Raw genomic sequence first — 13,294 nt, forward strand, 5'->3', positions numbered from 1 at the left:
CAAGGCTGCAGAGCTACCAGGCATTACCAAGACTAAACCCGTATTTGCTTAAGTTTAAAGATTCTCAATAGCATACTATTTAAGCTTGTCAAATCACTATGTTGTGCACCTGAAACTAATGTAACATTGTGTGTCACCTACTCAAATAAAAACTTTTAGTGTTTATTTATTAGACCTAATCCGCTGCTTTGCCTGATCTCCCATTACTCACTGGCATAGCTTCATGAAAGGGGGACCTCATTCCTTTGAGAAATGTTGCTCTTCAACCTAAAATGACAGAATTAGGTCTAATTTTTCAAAAATACCACTCCAAGCAATACCTGTTGGCCTTTATTATCCTCAACCACATAGTCGTTTTTGTTGTTGTTGTTGTTTTGTTTTGTCTTTTTTTTTAACTGCATAGTCTTGTGATGTTCATACTGATTTCACATGTATGCATCTTGGGTCTTCAACAAAGCCAAACACTTCTTTCAGAGGACCTGAACTCTGTTTTTTTTTTTTTGTATTGTTTGCAGTGTCTGTAACAGGTTAGGGAGGCCAATTGCTGTGCTTTGCTCCTAATAAGAACCACTTACGGGGCGCCTGGGTGGCGCAGTCGGTTAAGCGTCCGACTTCAGCCAGGTCACGATCTCGCGGTCCGTGAGTTCGAGCCCCGCGTCAGGCTCTGGGCTGATGGCTCGGAGCCTGGAGCCTGTTTCCGATTCTGTGTCTCCCTCTCTCTCTGCCCCTCCCCCGTTCATGCTCTGTCTCTCTCTGTCCCAAAAATAAAATAAAAAACGTTGAAAAAAAAAATTAAAAAAAAAAAAAAAAAGAATCACTTACAATGAGCTTTCACTCAAATTATATCCTTTATTCCTCAGAACAGGTTTACAGATTAGGCAGAACAGGAATACCTGTCATTTTTGGGATAAGGCAGTTGTGGCCAAGGAAGCTTCAATGGTGAAGAGCTAAGTGGCAGTGGAGAAGGAAAAACTCAGGGCTTAGGGCCCTCATCCACTGGCCTGCTGGTGACTATGGTTAACTTCCTGCGGGCCGACTTCCTCAGGGTTTTTGCCTGGTGGTGCCTGTGTGCTTGCTGGCTGCTTTGTATTTTTGGTCATGACTCTCCTTCCTGATTAATCTTCCTTCTGATTCATGCACAAGCTCTCCACTGTGGATTTTAGTTCCTGCTTCATCTACATCCTTCATAGCACCCGCTGCCATGGACCCCACAGATGCCTAATTGAGGAAATGCCTGTTTAATCAATGAGTGACTTGTGTCACATTTCTGTTGATTTTTAGCAACAAGCTAAGGCAGCATTTTCCAAAATGTGCATTCAGTTCATATATTCCATGAAGAAAAGTTTCCAGGGTCAGATAAGTTTGGGAAATGCCACAATGGAAAACAGTTTACATGAGCAATATTTAAGGGCTGGGTGTTGCCCTAAAGAGATGGGTTAAACCGACTTTATCCTGACACTCCATACAATCATGTGACCGGGGTTTCTTTTTCCCATGTGACACCTATTACTTGTGGAATACCGCTCTAGGGAGCTCATGTACTAGCTGAGGGGGAAGGTGCTTCCCCCTGGAAAGCTCACACATGAAAGGATGCACCATGCCAGGAAAGAAGATAAAACACAAGTGAAGGAAATTAGGCTGAGAACAACTAAGCAAATATCAGGCTACCGAAAGGGGATCTGTAGTATGGAAACACTGTTCACAGCGGCTCTTCCATGCTAGCCGCAGATATGACATTACCTACGGTGATTCATGTAAAATAAGTGCCTTTCTACAACCACAGCCATGAAGAACAGTTCAGATGAAACTTAGCTGGGCCCAGTGGGTTTCCCGTGCTGGCACGTAGAAGGGGAGCGTGCAGGTGCCTTGGACCATCATGCATGCCTCCTTGTACTCCCACATCAGGATGGTACCAGCAGGTAAGTGATGGCCAGGAGCATTTTGTTCAAAGCAGCCGTATGAATTGTCTGTGCAGTGGAATGTGAGACGTGTGGATATACAGAGTCCAATTGTCTTGTGGGGTTCAGGAAAAGGAATCTCACCGCTCTCCTTAAGATGACGTGGGCCAGCCAAGTCACAGTAAAACAGAGATGCTGGGGAGGGTCAGCCATAGAATGCTACCTCCTATCTTTGTGATTTTCATTCTGCAGACTCATTTTATTTTATTTTTTTTAATTTTTTTTAAAAAAAAAATTTTTTTTTTCAACGTTTATTTATTTTTGGGACAGAGAGAGACAGAGCATGAACGGGGGAGGGGCAGAGAGAGAGGGAGACACAGAATCGGAAACAGGCTCCAGGCTCTGAGCCATCAGCCCAGAGCCTGACGCGGGGCTCGAACTCACGGACCGCGAGATCGTGACCTGGCTGAAGTCGGACGCTTAACCGACTGCGCCACCCAGGAGCCCCGACTCATTTTATTTTTAAAGGGTGTGTGTCTGTATTCATCTCAGGGAAAATGTTAAATCTTACTTTTACTCCAACTGATACATTCCTTTCCAGCAGACAGCAGTAACAGGCATCGTGGCTAATACATAGCTTGTCACTTCTGCATTCCCTCTGCACAGAGAAGCAGGGAGTTGAAACTCTGTGGCTTTAGGCAACTTAAACTTTTAGGCCTGCTGTAGTAGACTTGCGCTCCCTTCCTTGGTGAGGGGCCCTGGATAGCTGCTGGAAGCTTCCTCCACGAGAGCTTCCTTTCATCACCAAGAAGTTCAAGTCTTTGTAATTATCTAGTGACATTTAAAAAGAATTTCCTCCAAGCACTTTATAACTGTACCTCTCTTAGATGAGGTTTAGCCTCATCCAGAAGCTCCAGGATTCACATTTCAGCATGAAAATAAGACCCAACATTCATGAATTTAACCTTCAAAGTCACAAAGAGACTGGAGGAAGGGTTGTTCACGGACACTAACACTTTTTATGCATCTCCACTGCCCTTTGCCATGTCCCTGGTACCCAGTTATTTCTTATAACTAAATATTCTGGAATTTCTCAACAAATTATAGCATTAGGATGGCTTCTCAACTCCTTATTTTGTTTCACTCCTGTACTTTTTTGTTTCAAGTTATTCCCATTAGAATGCCAGTTCCCTGAAGACAGGGACCTCTCCTGTCAGATAACTGCTGTATTCCAGAGCTAAGCCCCTTGGCAGATGCTCAGTAAATATTTGTGGAATGAACAAAATGAGTGAGTGAATGAATGAAATTATGAAGAAGGAATAACAATTTAGATTCTGGAAAGTCAGGGTTATATCAACCTGTGGCGTTTATAGGTTGATGTTGCTAAGGGCCTTCCTGTTATATTGGGAGACAGAGACAGAAATAGAGAGAGATGGGGGAGGAGGTAAGCATCATGGAAAGGAGAGAAAAAGGCAGGAGAGATGGAGAGATGGTTTATTTTGGGACGAATGGAGAGATCTCAGTGAAGAGCAGAAAGGTACTATAGGAAATGAGCACTTAGGGGAAATTCTCAATGCTTCTGCAAAAAGCCTTAGCCTCCTGAGAGGAGGAGACTGGAAGGGGAAAAACCTGAGGGAATTTAGGAGCCAGTCTATGAACTCCAGATAAAAACACAGTTGCTTTTGGGTGTGATGATGTCGTGAGTCACAGGTACAAAGCTGGCAACGTAGATCCTGCAGGCCCTTAGCAGTGCTCCCCTTTCACTGCCAGGGTTTGCAAAAGTGACTTCGGTTTTATTTCAGAGCCTATTTAGAAATTTGGTCCCCAAAGTGGTACAGAGGGCTGTAGGCAAAAAAACTTAAATCCTATGATCCATGGTAATGCCAAATGTTTACACACCCAAGGAGAAACTGTATTTTATTCTTTCTTTAGCAATCAAAGTCTACCCTTACAGTTCCAGGGACTTGAGAAGTTTCCTTCAACCCTCTCTCGAGAATCTCCATGCACTGAATTACTCTTTAATTTCCCCCTTTCCCCTTTAAAGTAGGAATAGCAATGGTTTTTATTGGTACCTTATAATGCTTTTATATGAGGCACCTAAATTTTCCACATAGATACACATCATAGCTATAAAAGGTTTCATTATTATTTGTAGGTTGATGCTAATTTTTCTTTTTATATTTTCACAAAGAAAATGCAGTTAAGAAGGTTTTATTAATATTTATAGTCCTTGTTCCTCTAATCCGTGACAAACTGCAAAAAGATAGGATTCTAAGCATGTCTAATCCATAACACTCCTTTGCCCCTGATTTATGGGTGGTCACTCTTCCCAGGTGGTGAACTGCCCTGCCTAGTTATTGCCTCCTAGTTATTAGGGAGACCTGATCTAGAGGTTATTTCCAGGCGGTGATGTGTACAGCATACCGAAAGTTGAGATAGAGATTTTTGGACAATGAAAGACGAAGTGTCTGTACTTCAAAGGGAGCTCTGTAATTAGGAGAACTGTGAGGAGGGGACAGAGTGGGGAAGATGATGAACCCAAACAAACCCTGACAGGCTGCCAAGCGGTGGTAGCCTCCAGGCCAGTCCCGCTTTCTGAGGAAGAGGGGTGGGGTGGGGGAGGGCAGGAGGTGTGAGAACCAGACTCCAGGGGATTTATTGTGCTCACTGAGAGAGGCGCGGAGGGCGGGAGGGGCTCAGGCTCTTACCTCGGGGCTGGAGTAGTGGGGAGGCTTGCTGCCCTCACTCTCGCTGGAACTGCTCTCTGTCTCCGAGTCAGATCCCGAGCTGCTCTCTGAGTCACTGGAGGAGCTGCTGCTGCCGCTGCTGCTGCCGCTGCTGCTGCCCTTGCTGGAAGGCACAGAGGCTCTGCAGTTGGCCTGCTGGACCACGGCGCTGCCAGCCCACGAGGCCCCCGGGAAGGAGAGGGAAGGAAAACCAAGTGAGCAAACACGAAACACCACCGAGCAAGCTGTCATTCGACCCAAGGAGAGAAGAAGCACACAGGCTGCACGTCTGTCAACCATCACCTGGAACATGAAGGGCCATCATTGGGTCAATGGCTTCCTAATGGTTAAAAAAATATATATATATGTATATAAAAATATAATTGGGAATGAAAGCTGGTGCCCCGTGATAGCCTGGCATTAGTTATTTGGTGGCCATTTTAGAAAGGAGGGTGCTGTCATTTCAGAATGACTGTTTCTGGGAATGGCTTTGCAAATGCACCCTCTAGAATCCAATTGTCTACAAAAATGCAAGGAAATCCAAAATGCTTGAAATATTTTGTGAAGATTGAAAATGTCTGTTTGCTTTATTTTAGGAAGTGGGCTATGAGGAAGGGCACAGCATTCTTCTCTGTGCTTTCATGGCCTGCTGGAAGGTTCTGGAGACTGTGGGATCATCAAAGTTACAGTCCTGTTTCCTACCTCTTCCTGCCCATGGAGTTGACTGCTGGAGTCTTTGTAGGAGCTGGCTTACTTTATAAACAGTAACTTTCCTTTGAACTCTTTGTTAAAGAACTAAAGATCCATCCCTTACACATTTTTATATATTCCAGATTTTAAAATGTAACCCCAGTGCAGTGGCTTATAGCAATAGCATTTCAAATTTATGCTCAATATTCATATCCATTCTGAAATTTGCCAGAAGTCATTATATACTCAAAGACAACAGGAAAAATTGACACTTTCTAATGGTAATTAACCACAAAAATTCAAAGAGCACATATGCACCCAAGGAGTGCTCGAGCCAAAAAGAAAGTTTCAGTACTCACATCATATTCAACATCTTCAAAGTCCTTTATTAACTGTATTGCAACATGCCTGAATCTATTCTTTTGAGGTCAAATTCTGAACCCAGGAAATGCAGTGATCACTTTTGAATGTTGAGTCAGCAAATATCTGCTGGCCACTTCCAACTGTGACTATACTGCTTCATCAGGACTGGACATTAGTGAAGGCCAGGGGTGGGGGAACTTGTCAGCGTTTATGGCCTTAAGTGCAAAGCAGCCTGGACAAGGTGAAGGACCCTTTCACCCACCCCTTAAATCCTGGACTAGTGTTTTGCCCAAAGACAGATTCTCATAAATCCTCAGCGTGGGGGCAGGAAGGGGGGTTAATATTCACTGGAGCCTTGCTTCTTTAGAAGAATGACAAGCAACTATCTTGTAGGATACAGCGGAAAATAGAGGCATCGGTTTGAACTGCAGGGTTTGAGGAAAATGGAACTGGAACATAACCTTCCCTAGTGGTTTTTATTTCTTTCGCCAATGTCATGGTCTGTACCTACTGTCTGACAAAATTCTTCAACATCAGACAACATAGGCACATTTATGCCTCGCCTGAGGTGTAGTGGTTTCTTTACCAGACTATCGTTCGTGTCTGGTGCTGAGGGAGGAATCCTGGATCTTTAGAAAAAGGTGGGGAAGGGAAAGTTAACGATCAAAGGGCTGTAATATTTCTTTCTTTCTTTATGAACCAAAATCCATTTTTCCTGTACAGATGGCTACTATCAGTGGGGTCATAAAACAAACAAACAAAAAAGGCTATAGATCCTGACCAAACACGAACATCTGAGATCCATAATAGTTTGTCAGTAGGCCCCAAAACACTGGGGGAAAAACTCCAAACAACTAAACAATACCACTTCCCCCAAATACAACCCCCAACCTTAAAACTCGAAACAAAAACAAAAACAAAAACAAAAACAAAAACAAAAACAAAACCCCCAAAGCAACACATATTGGAAGAAAGAGATAGGTCTCCCTGCCATACTTTGGAATGGCATTTGCTGAAGATGGGGAAATTATGATGAATAAAGAGCATTTTGATTGATTTTATATGTCAAAGGCTTTGATCACTGAGCAGTACATTCTACTTGCTTTAATTCAAACAACAAAAACATGTGATGCTGGTGCTGTGTGTACCTGGGCGTTGTGTGTGCGGCAGAAGCAGCAATGTGTGTGCAGTTCCCTGGGGCCTGCACCACAAAGTGATTGACTGTCTTTTGAAAAGCGGCACTTTAATTTCTGAGAAAACGTCCATTAAACAGTTACCATGCTGCCTTCCTTTTATGACTGCTGTCCTGGAGTAATGAGACATACTAGCCCAAGGAGAAAGAATCTCTGATCTGAAGAAGACTGGCAGAAAAGCCTTATGCTTTTATGTTTTCCTTCCTTAAATTAGGAAATTCACTTAAAATGACAGTTTTACTGGCATAACTATTATTTGTTTTGAAAACAGTTGAGACAGCCAGGACTTTTAGGTTTTCCTTCGTGCTTTGGTTGTAAGGCTGTGAGGCTTACCATGCTTCTGGGGTCAGAATCAAATATATTCATGTTTCAATGGTCTGGGTAGAGAATATGTCACCAGAAACAATCCATGTCAAGGATGGGAGCCTGGAAAGACTGTCATGGCTCCAGCTGAGGGATCAAGATAACTATTCTAACCTCCATGAAGGCTGCTCCAGTAACTAGTCTTAGTGCAGGTCCTTGAGGGACAGTTAGTCGATCTGGCCTTGGCATAACGAATGTTATAGCCATGAATGCAGGAAGCTGCTTTGTCTCTGTGGGCTGCTGCAGCAGGAAGGGGAGGGGGCACAACAGAGGAGGAAGCTGGGGACCGTCATCACTGCAGACTAATATTAATATAGAAGGCTGAGAGCAGTTAAACTAGGAGGGCTCTTGGGAGTCATGGAATCGAGAAGATGGAAAAAGACGTACCAGAAAGATCTTCTGGAAAGAAGACTTCAGGCTTAACATATTTGAAGTTGCAAACTGAGCACGTTAGTGTGCCAACTAGTTGTCATGTTTCCATACCAAAGATATTAAAAAAATATGAACTTAACTAAAAATTAACTTTTTCCTAAAATGGTAACACAGATCGGTTGACATGATGACACAGCCCTGGACAATATTTAGGAGAGCTTTTGACCTCTATGTCATTTCAGGAAGACAGTGCCATTGAGTCTGCAGATGTGACAACATTACTGAGATAATGGAATAAAAGTCTTTGCATCATTAAACTTAGCACAGTGCCTGGGACATAATGGGGCATTTACATGTGATTACTGAATGAAAAAATCAATAGAGAAAATCTATCATTGGGTTAATGAGTTTAAAAAAGGGATTTAACCTTTCAAAAGGGTTATAATCTCTCTTTTCCAATAAAGAAAATTTAAAATTTTTTTTTTTTTTTTTTAATGTTTAATGCTTGAGAGAGAGACAGAGTGTGAACAGGGTAGGGGCAGAAAGAGAGGGAGACACAGAGTCTGAGGCAGGCTCCAGGCTCTGAGCTGTCAGCACAGAGCCTGATGTGGTGCTCAAACTCCCGAACCGCAAGATCATGACCTGAGCCAAAATCAGACGTTTAACCAACTAAGGCACCAAGGCACCCCAATAAAGAAAATATTTAAAGGGATTTCAGCACCTCTTGTGATCCTCCAACTTTTTTTTTTTTTTACCATAGGATTTTTTTTTTTTAATTTCAAGTCTGTATTTAAATTCTAGTTAGTTAACATATATGGCAAAATTGGTTTCAGGTGTAGAATTTAGTGATTCATCACTTAAATATAATACCCAGTGCTCATCACAACAAGTGGCTTCTTTAATACCCATCACCCATTTAGCCTGTCCCCTGCCCACTTCCCCTCCAGCAATCCTCAGTTTGTTTTCTATAGTTATGAGTCTCTTATGATTTGCTTCCCCCCTCTCTCTTTTTCTGTTCCCCTATGTTCATCTGTTTCTTAAATTTCACATATGAGTGAAATCATGTGGTATTTGTCTTTCTCTGACTGATTTATTTCACTTAGCACAATACACTCTAGCTCTGACCACATCATTGCAAATGGCAAGATTTCATTCTTTTTTATTTTTTTATTTTTTAACGTTTATTTATTTTTGAGACAGAGAGAGACAGAGAATGAACGGGGGAGGTCAGAGAGAGAGGGAGACACAGAATCTGAAACAGACTCTAGGCTATGAGCCGTCAGCACAGAGCACGACGTGGGGCTCGAACTCACAGACCGCGAGATCATGACCTGAGCCGAAGTCGGATGCTCAATCGACTGAGCCACCCAGGCGCCCTGATTTCATTCTTTTTGATGGCTGAGTAATATTCCATTGTGTGTATATGTATATATATGTATGTATGTGGGTATATATATATGTCTGTGTGTGTGTATATACATATCTTCCTGAGATATAGATATATATCTATATATCTATATATCTATAGATATATAGATATTCCTGATCCATTATCTATCAATGGATATTTGTTTGATCTTCTGATTTTAACACTTTTTCCTTTCAGAGAATATTGCTTTAAATGTGCTCTAAATTTTTTCTGCTATAATTTAAGCACAGTTCTCTCTTGGATGGTTTATTTACTTTTTATATTTTGATTTTATGCAATGTTTTGCTGGTTTGTGAACAGTCAAGACCAAAGACACCTTTGAGAGAGTCTCAGCTTGATTCTAAATGATCTGTTGCTGTGTTCCCTCCTTTCCCTGCAGTGACACATTCCTTTCCAAATCTGGCCTGGGTGAAGTCTGAAGGACAGTAAAAGAAAAGATCTGCAACTTAAATGACAAATCCCGGATCTCACAGTGAAGGGTGCTCATGCCTGCCAAGTGTATTGTGGGGCCTGGATACATACCCAAAGTTGTCACAAGCTTTCAACTCACATGTGAAAGGCTCTCTGCCTGGTTGGCACCGTGTGGACAGCTGTGATGCCTAGCAGGGTGCCTCACTTCCTGTGACCACTCTACTTGTACTGGCCAGATGATGGTATTTTAGAAGAGGTGACAGCCCTTTCTCACTCAACACTCTGTACTGATTCCCAAATGCTTGATTTCCAAAGTGTGATCAGTGCCCTGGCAACAATATTCCTTTTCTGATAGCATCTTTATTCATATTAATTAGTCTAAAACTATAACTACATTATGAGAAGTGAAAATGGTAAAAGACGGCACAGGAGGTTCATCATTGCTGAAATTATCTTCCAAAATACAAAACTGATAGGACCGCTGGTTCTGTATAAAATGTTTCTCTGTTGTTCATACTGGCAATGTCTATCATTCTATCTTCAGGACCACAAATTCTTTTCTCTGTTATCTTCATTCTCTTTTGGGGCTCATTCACTGAATTTTAAAATTTCAGTTATTGAATTTTTCAGTTTTACAATTGCCAATTGATTTCTCTTTATATCTTTTATTTCTTTGCTGAGACTCTATGTTTTCATTTGTTTCAAGTGTGTTTCTAATTGCTTGTTGAAGCATTTTATAATGGTTCCTTTAAAATCCTTGTCAGACAGTTGTAATATTTAGATCATCCACTATTGGCATCTGTTGATTGTCTTTTCTCATTCAAGCTGAGATCTTCCAGTTTCTTGATATGATTAGTGATGTTCTATTGTATGCTGAACATTTTTGGTATTATAAGACTTAGCATTTCAGTAAAAGTGCTTGGTTTAGCAGGCATCCACTAACACAATACCAGCAAGGGGGCAGAGAGGTATCTCTTTACAGTTGGGCAGGGTGGGGGGAAGGAATTCGAGGCTCCTAACTTTGCCTTTTCCTGATGAGGGTGGAAACGTGGTCACTTCTTTCCCCCATGGTGTTTGACTGAACACAGCAGCTATTGTCTAAAAGTTTTCTTCTTGCTAGGACACCTGCTTCCTGGTTCTCTTACTAGAGAGAGCTGGCTTTCTTGGGGATTTTATTTTTATTTTTTTAAATTTGTGCCTGTTGGCATTTCCAGGTTGCTGGCCTTTCCAGTATCTGCTCTGGGCTATATGAGGAAAAATGAAGACCTAGTGAACTAACCACCATGCCTTTCTTGGGCCGTAAGTCCCTAGCTGATCTGCTTTCTCTCTTACAGACTTGTTTGTTTTATAATATCTAAAGATCTTAGCTGTACTTAGCAGAAGGAATTGGGAAAAGTACGTCAGTATTTTGTTCCAGAATGGGAATGGCCTATGTGATATTTACCACGTGGAAAGGAACTCTCTCTCAATACTTCCAACCTCTGTTCTGGTTAATTGTATCAAAAGCTGATGAATGAAACAAACATGCGGGTGTCTGCTGCAGTCCCTGTTCATTATTTAACAACCATTTATAGTGGAAATTAAGCTCAGATTTTAATAGTTTATGTACCAAAGCTAGAAAGGTCCATCACAAAGAATGCATATACCATTGTGAGAAAAATGACTCAAACGGTTGTAAAAATGTTAAAGTTGAAAAGGTAAGTACTTAAAAGTTATGTTCCGAGTAAATGGTATGAGAGAAAGGCATGATATTGGTGTGATATTTGTTAAGAATCCACTTTGTGAAGAGAGTGGACCAAGATGGCAGTGTAGGAAGACTCTGAACTCACCTCCTCCCATGGACTTGCTCATTCTATACCTACAGATAGAGCAATTCTTCCTGAAGAAGAACTGAGGGCCTAGTGAAATCCTCACAGGAAACAGTAGAAGGACCACACAGAGAAAAGTAGGTGAGACAGAAACACAGTAATAATGGAATGCAATTCCTAGCACGGTGACCTACAGTAGGGAGGGTTATCCCTAAGGGGCCCACAGGGCAGATTCACCCACCTGGGGCAGCAAAACAATAGTGGTTTAACAGTGGCAACTAGACCAAAGTGAAGGAAATCCACTTACTAACTGGAGAGCATCTGTCAATGGGTAGAAACTCTGGAAATCTCTCCAGGGTTGGGGGTGATGGCAAGTGCCACATTTTATGTTCCTCTTCCATCTTGATAGCGTGGGTGAGCAGGATGGACGTACTCTAGCCAAATTGCTAGAGCTGCCCATTGTGTCCCAGGTCCCTGGCCTATACTAGCTTTAGCAGTACCCCCAGGAAGGCCCCAGCGTGACACGCCCTGGGAGCCCCTGGTTCATGCCTGTTACAGCTCCAGTCATCGTGCTTAGGTGGCCCCATGCAGCATGCCCTGGGACCCCACCAGCCCATGCTTGCTCCAGTTTGAGCTATCCTGCCAAGGTAGCCTTGGCATGATAAGTCCAGAGAAGTCCTGGTTCACACTTGCTCTCCTCCAGCCATCCCATAAGGGCAGCCAAGGCATGGTGCACCCTTGTACACCACTGCTCATGCCTGCTCTGTCCTGCCAGGGAAGCTCTGGTGCAGCATGCCCCAGGATGCCCTGGCCTCCATTAGCTCCCAGTGTGGGACTTCTTGGCCTGTGCTCACTCCAACTGCAGCCATCCCATCAGGACAGTTTTGATGCAGAATGCTCTGGGAACCCCTGGCCTGCACCTGCTCCAGTTCCAGTGGCCTGCCAAAGCCACCAGACACATGCAGTCTACACAGGGGATACTCCTATACAAGGCCACTCCTTCATACCTGGGAGAGGTAGCTACTCTGCCTAATTAATAGAAACGAACAGAAGGTAAGACAAAATAAAGAGACAGAGAAACATGTTTCAAAGGAAAGAACAACATAAAACCATAAAAAGACCCTGGTGAAACAGAGATAAGTAATTTACCTGGTAAAGAGTTCAAAGTAATGGTCATATAAACACTCATCAAACTTGGGAGAAGAACGAAGGAACACAGTGAGAATTTCAACAAAGAGTTAGAAAATATAAGAAAGAAAGAACCAATAAGAGTTGTAGAATACAATAACTGAAGTGAAAAATACACTAGAGGGAATCACAGCAGATTAGATGACACAGAAAAATGAATTAGTGACCTGGAAGACTGAATAGTGGAAATCACCCCATCAGAACTCTGATTTTCAGCAGAAACTTTGCTGTTCAGAAGGGAATGGCAGGATATATTTAAAGTTCTGAAAAGGGGAAAAAAAACAAAAACACTACCTGTCAAGATTATCACTCAGAATTGAGGATAGAGTTTCCCAGATAAGCAAAAACTAAAGGAGTTCATCACCACTAAACTTGCCTCACAAGAAATGTTAAAGGGTCTTCTTTAAGTAGACAAGAAAAGGGTGCAAGTAGAAAAAAGAAAATATATGAAAGAAAAAAACTCACTGGTTAAAAAAAAAACCCTCACTGTTAAAGACAAATATATAGTAAAGGCAGTGGATCAGCCACTTAGAAAGCTAGTATGGGGGTGCCTGGGTGGCCCAGTCGGTTAAGTGTCCGACTTCGGCCTAGGTCATGATCTCACGTTTTGTGAGTTTGAGCCCCACGTCGGGCTCTGTGCTGACAGCTCAGAGCCTGGAGCCTGCTTCGGATTCTGTGTGCCCCTCTCTCTCTGCCCCTCCCCTGCTCATGCCCTGTCTCTCTCTGTCTCAAAAATAATAAAAATATTTAAAAAAAAAAAAAAGAAAGCTAGTATGAAGATTGAAAGACAAAAATAGTAAATCAACTATAACTACAATAAATAGTTAAGGGATACAAAAAATAAAAAGATGTA

The 13,294-nt window shown here is 42.3% G+C and overlaps 1 protein-coding gene across 4 annotated transcripts in view; it reads right to left on the reverse strand.

Moving 5' to 3' along the window:
• The window catches only part of AFF3 (ALF transcription elongation factor 3), a 571,024-nt gene that overhangs the window by 48,434 nt on the left and 509,296 nt on the right, over positions 1-13,294 (reverse strand). For all 4 annotated transcript variants that reach the window (XM_060645344.3, XM_060645354.3, XM_078444386.2 and 1 more), the window contains exon 13: positions 4,607-4,793. In XM_060645344.3, coding sequence (XP_060501327.1) covers positions 4,607-4,793 — 187 coding nt within the window. The remainder of the gene's footprint in view (positions 1-4,606; positions 4,794-13,294) is intronic.

This window comes from Panthera onca, chromosome A3 (assembly GCF_046562875.1).
Source record: "Panthera onca isolate mPanOnc1 chromosome A3, mPanOnc1 haplotype 2, whole genome shotgun sequence".
Lineage (NCBI taxonomy): Eukaryota > Metazoa > Chordata > Mammalia > Carnivora > Felidae > Panthera > Panthera onca.